At 44.4% G+C, this 5,323-nt stretch overlaps 1 protein-coding gene across 1 annotated transcript; it reads right to left on the minus strand.

Annotated features, from left to right (window-relative positions):
* Positions 1 to 446: 446 nt before the first annotated feature.
* GUCA1B (guanylate cyclase activator 1B) lies at positions 447 to 4,940 on the minus strand. The gene is made up of 4 exons (XM_010165184.1): positions 4,737 to 4,940; positions 2,573 to 2,722; positions 1,368 to 1,482; positions 447 to 735 (listed from the first exon to the last, which is right to left on the minus strand). Exons 1-4 carry the CDS (start codon positions 4,938 to 4,940, stop codon positions 608 to 610), a joined length of 597 nt encoding a protein of 198 aa, XP_010163486.1. The 3' UTR covers positions 447 to 607.
* Between the last annotated feature and the right edge of the window lie 383 nt (positions 4,941 to 5,323).

The raw sequence follows: 5,323 nt of genomic DNA on the forward strand, positions 1-5,323 counted from the left end.
ACCTGCCCAGCCCACACACTGTATTTTCCTCAACACTGTGAACTGTCTTGGCTACCCCTTAAAAATCTAATTCTCATTTTTGGTAGTGATATGTTGCTGTTCAATAATTTTACATTAGTAGCAGTATAATCTGCTAAATATGCTGACAGACATCCTGAATGTATGGAGCCTGCCAGAGCACCTCTTCTGCTGTCACTTCAGGTTGGATGTGTTTGTATCTCTGCAGGCATGAATGATGCAAACACTAGTCTGCACTGGAGATGCTACCACTGCATCAAGATCTCTCACTTCCCCATCCCGTCTGTCATCAGAATAAAACCCTGCCCAGGATCTGCTGCAGGAAATCACAAAAAGTTTGTTCCTTGGGGTGTAACCAAAAACCAAAGCTGACAAACACGGTATTGTGTACACAGAAAGACTTATTCATGGGCCAAAAATAGTCCCTGGGTACCAGCAGTATTCAGCACATGGGTTTTACATTGAGACATGGCTTCTTAAACCACTGAAGTTTTCATCTGGATGAGGAGATTGTGTTAAAAGGAAAGTCACTACCACCCTGGAGTAAGACAGCCACAGTTGTAGTCAGTTGTGTCCAAACTGAATTCTCTCAAAACATAGCACTCTTTCTCCTCTGCTCAGAGATCCATCCCCCAGGGTTTACATCCATTTGCAACATCTTCATCACCCACTTGTCTTTCCTGGCCCCATCAATGAACTCGTCAAGAGACAACTGCCCTGTGTAGGAGATGAGGAGGAGACAAGATGGGGAGACAAAACATGTCAGATAAGACACAAGAAGAGGAAGGTGGGAAGTAAAAGCTGTCAAAGTTTCAGAAAATATGCTAATCAGACAAAAGCCATACTTCATTTCCCCATGGAGCTCAGGCCAGCTACCTGACAGATAAGCCACCAGGCTGTAAGCCCCAGCAGTCACACCTGCCCCAGCCCCTTGGCTAACAGGAGGTGTTGCATTAGCTCACACGCTCTCCCAGGAGGTTGCAAGTCTGATCCTGCAAACTCCAGTTTGGCTGGAGCCACTGTCTTTACTCAGGCTACTTGTGCCAGGACTGGGACCCGGCTACTGGGGGCTTTCAGAGGATGAGACCTGTGTGGCATTAAAATCCAGATGGATTAGTCACCCTTGTGCATTTTACACTAAAATACCAAATAAGATTATTTCCTCCTACTGCACCAAATTATTCTCAATTCTAACAAACAGCCCAGAACCAAACCCAGCGTGTCTAATATGAGTAACATAATAGTCTCAAGTGATTTATTGATAGACATAATTGAAGCTAGCCTGCCCAGCACAGGTAGCTTCTCATTATCATTACTCATGGATGCAATCTGAGCCATCGATCACTTACCATCCCCGTTCTCATCCACTAACTCAAATATCCTGTCCACAACCTCCTCCGGCGTGAGCAATGGAGTCCTCTCCTCCATCTCCGACCGACAGACTTTCTTCAGCTTGTAGATAGACTGAAAAGAAGTTCACAGATTAGGAGGATTGGAAAATGAAAAGCAGTGGTGAACTCCATTATCTTCCCAACAGTGTAAAGGTCTTTTTCAAAGGTTGCTGTTTTAACCTTTCTAGAAGGAGCTGCCACTCAGCAGCCCCAGACGTTTAATGAAACCTCTGACCTCAGGCTCACACACACTGTGGATTGCTTCATTTGCTCTTTGAAGCTGCTGCCCTCCTATTTTCCTTACACATATTGGTCAGACCTCAGTGTTCCTTTGCAAAGAACAAGGCAAGAGTTTCATAGATGGGAAAATCATCTGACTTCCGAGTATGATTTTTTTCTTAACATCTAAGGCCAGGCACATCTGGATTTACCCAGCCCTCTCGCCCAGGGAACTTGTGCCCAAGCTGCAAGATCAAACCTGTATTAGCACATATTTTGACCCATAATTTCTGTCCCACTTTGTCACTGGAAAGGGGCAGATTTTATCTATTCCTTCCCATGACAACCACCTGTTCTTTATTAACTTTACTCTTTAGGCTGAAGGGTTTTGTCTGAAGTCTTCCCAGAGAGGGGATTAACAAGGCCTAACACAGCTCTGGCCAATTCCTGAGTGACCTTAAAACTATAATTGAACTTGACACAACAGAAACCCAGAAAGGAATCGTTACAAACGGGATTTCCATATTGATTTGAGCCTCCCAGTATGTTCTTACCAGCTACTCAGGCAGGAAACTTGGCCACTGTACGGAGCACGGGGTGAAACCCTCTGCCACTGGCCAGTGCAATGAATCTTGGGGTAAAAAGGTTGAAAGAAAGAAGAGCAGAGATACAGGAACTCCACAACAGGACCTGGATGCTGCATTTCTGGACAGCTTCAGCAGCAGCAGGCCAGGCTGTTCTGCAGTGGGTTTAACTGACCCTCAGCCACCCCATCAGTCTCCAAACCGCTGAGCACATGTGACCCTTTCACCAAGGTCAGGCATTTTCACTTCATCACTGCCCACAGCTGCCTTGAAACTTGATTATCACAAACCCCATATACATCCTTACATTGCCAAAGAGCTGTGATTGCTTCAGTAAGTGGTTAGGCAATGCCTACTTACCTCAACAATTCCCAGCAGCTCAGGTCTATCTATGCAGCCATTCCCATCCTTGTCATATACTTTGAATGTCCACTTGAGCTTGTGTTCCAGTTTTCCTCGTAGAACAAGATTCAAGGCAGCCACATATTCCAGAAAATCAATGGTATTATCCTGTACAAACAGAAAAGCAGTTGAATGGCACCTAACTGGATATAGTTGATTGAAAACTGCTTACAAAACCTGGATAAAAACTGCCAAAAGATAACCCATGGGACAGCTATTTATTTCCCACTTTATAGCAGACTTGTGTCAGTTCAAAACCATCAATAAGCACAGCCATACCCTTCTGCACCAAGGATGAGTTGATGAGGAATGTGGAGAGCAGTTTTCCTACAGTGCAATAAGGGGGGGCACCTGCCAGGGCTCCAGAAATGAGCCATTTAAACACCCCAAGACAACACAGGTTATGTGGAGGATGAGGAGGCAGATGAGGATCAACCCAGGAGGCACTGACTCTTTGGGAAGGGATTGCCATTCTCAGCAACCTCCTCTGCTTCACCAGTGAGACCAACACCCAACCACTACCCCTTTCTTCCATCCTTCCTTCTTGTCTGGTCTTGATTCAGCTGGGGAAGACACCCAATGAAAATATCACTATTCAGAAGGAGGCAGCAAGAACACCCACGGTAAAGGATTTACATCAGGTGTTCATCCTCATGCAGAGAGAGCAAAGGGCTGCAGAGCTCCCTCAGCAGCCTCCAGCTTGATCCCTCACACAGATCAACACCATCCCCATGGCCCCATGTCACCTCACAGCCCTCCCAACCCAGTTAGCAAACCCCCAGCAAGATCTGGGCTGTGCATCTCCCCACATGCTCTGCCGTAACGGGGAGCAAAACCAGCTGCTACTGGACTTTGAAGGCCAGCAAGCATAAAAAGACAATTGAGGATTTGTTTTTTCCTTACCCTATTAGTAATAATCCTTCAGACTGTTAGGTCCTGCTCAACTGACTATATACCATGGTCATATTTAAGCAAACACATGAACTCAGGTCTACTCTAGTGGTGTTAATAAATGCAAGAACGAGCATCTCTTAAAAGCAGATTTTTAGTCTTATTAGGAAAACTCCTATAAACAAGGAACAGGACTCTGCCTTTCAGGCACACTCTTTGCTCTGCAACCCTTTCTGCACAGCTTTCTTAAGCATTTGGACCTGCATCTTCACTTTTTTTGCAGGAACCTGGGTTTTGACAACTTCAAATTCTGAGAGAAGTCTGACCTGCCCACATCCTTCAGAGCTTTTTTTAATCCTTTCTCACAAACTGACTTTTGTTACCACCTTCAGTTGATTTGGTCACTGGTTTCAAAGGAAGCTCAAGGGAAATTGGTATATCTGAGAGATGACATACTTGTCTCCCCTTTTCTTGTGCTGATATACAGCAACAAACCACCCCACACTTTGGGTATCATAAGGAGCTTAAAAAAAAATAAAGCTATCAGTTTGGCAAGCATTTAATTACCCATTTCAAGAAGAGAAAGGCAATCATATTACATTTCTTTTGATGATCTAAAATATCGCAGGCTAACATTAGGCAGCCTTTTGCACCACTCCATGGGTATGCATGAACTGCTACGAAACCAGAAAACCCACTTTTGCCAGGTGTCTGATGACAAATACAGCAAAGGGAATCAAAACCAGAATGGCTGAATTGCTCAGCATTCCTTCACTTTTGAGCCCCTAAAAAATAAATCACTATTTTGTTACATGCCACCTCTTCATGCTGCACATACACACTTCCTCCAGCACACAGCACGGCTGAGCAGGAGTTTCCTGCATTACAATCCTACCTCTAGCAGAACATAAATATTTTTCTTTTCCATGTAGCAACTTTGGCTATTTAAAGATCTTTCAACAACACTGTATCAAAATCAAACTTTAAACCATCCTTAATCCCTTAAGGGGACATTCTGTGCTTAATTTGTGTACAGATTTACAAGAGGATAAATCCATCTCAGTCCAGAGCGGCACAGCATGTGCTTCTCCTGCCCTCACAGCTCCACTGCCCTTGCCTTAGTCTCACGAAACATGGTCAGAAGGATGGGGACTGCACCAAAACACCTCCAAACTATAGAAGGAAGAGATGTGGATTATCAGACAAACAATAAAAGCCCCTCACCACTTACCCCGTTCTTATCAAAAGCTCTGAACATGTTTTCAATATACTCTGCTGCTTCATGGTTACCCTGGACGCCGAAGAACTGCTTGAACTCGTGCATGAAGAGGGTCCCGCTGGGACATTCGACCACAAATTTCTTATACCATTCCTGCAATTCGGCAACATCAATCTCCCCTTGCTCCCCTTCGGCGTTGGCAAACTGCTGTCCCATTTTGCACTGTAAAGCAAGATTTAAAAAAGGAAGGAACAAAAAGAAAACCTTGCCGAAGTCCTTTGCTTGTATTGTCCTTTTATCCCCTCCAGTTGCTTTTCCTTTTTTTTTCCTTGCTGTCTTGTGCCTTTATTGTTGCTAATATTGTATCTTGATATTTCACCTTCTTTTCTCTCTTACTTTCTTCTTCTTTCTCTTCTCCAGCCTCCACTGCCAGCTTTGCGTGCTCACTTGGTGATGGTAGAGTTGCTCCTCTGCATTAGCGCGGTATAAGATGTTGTTATCAGGCACATATAAAAATAACTAAGATCATTAGAAGATTCTCACCTATGAGTCACAGAGACCTTCAGGTGTTCTGAGCTGTGCCCTATTTAGGAGCAGAC

The sequence above is a fragment of the Antrostomus carolinensis genome, unplaced genomic scaffold, assembly GCF_000700745.2.
Source record: "Antrostomus carolinensis isolate BGI_N321 unplaced genomic scaffold, ASM70074v2 scaffold41923, whole genome shotgun sequence".
Classification (NCBI taxonomy): domain Eukaryota; kingdom Metazoa; phylum Chordata; class Aves; order Caprimulgiformes; family Caprimulgidae; genus Antrostomus; species Antrostomus carolinensis.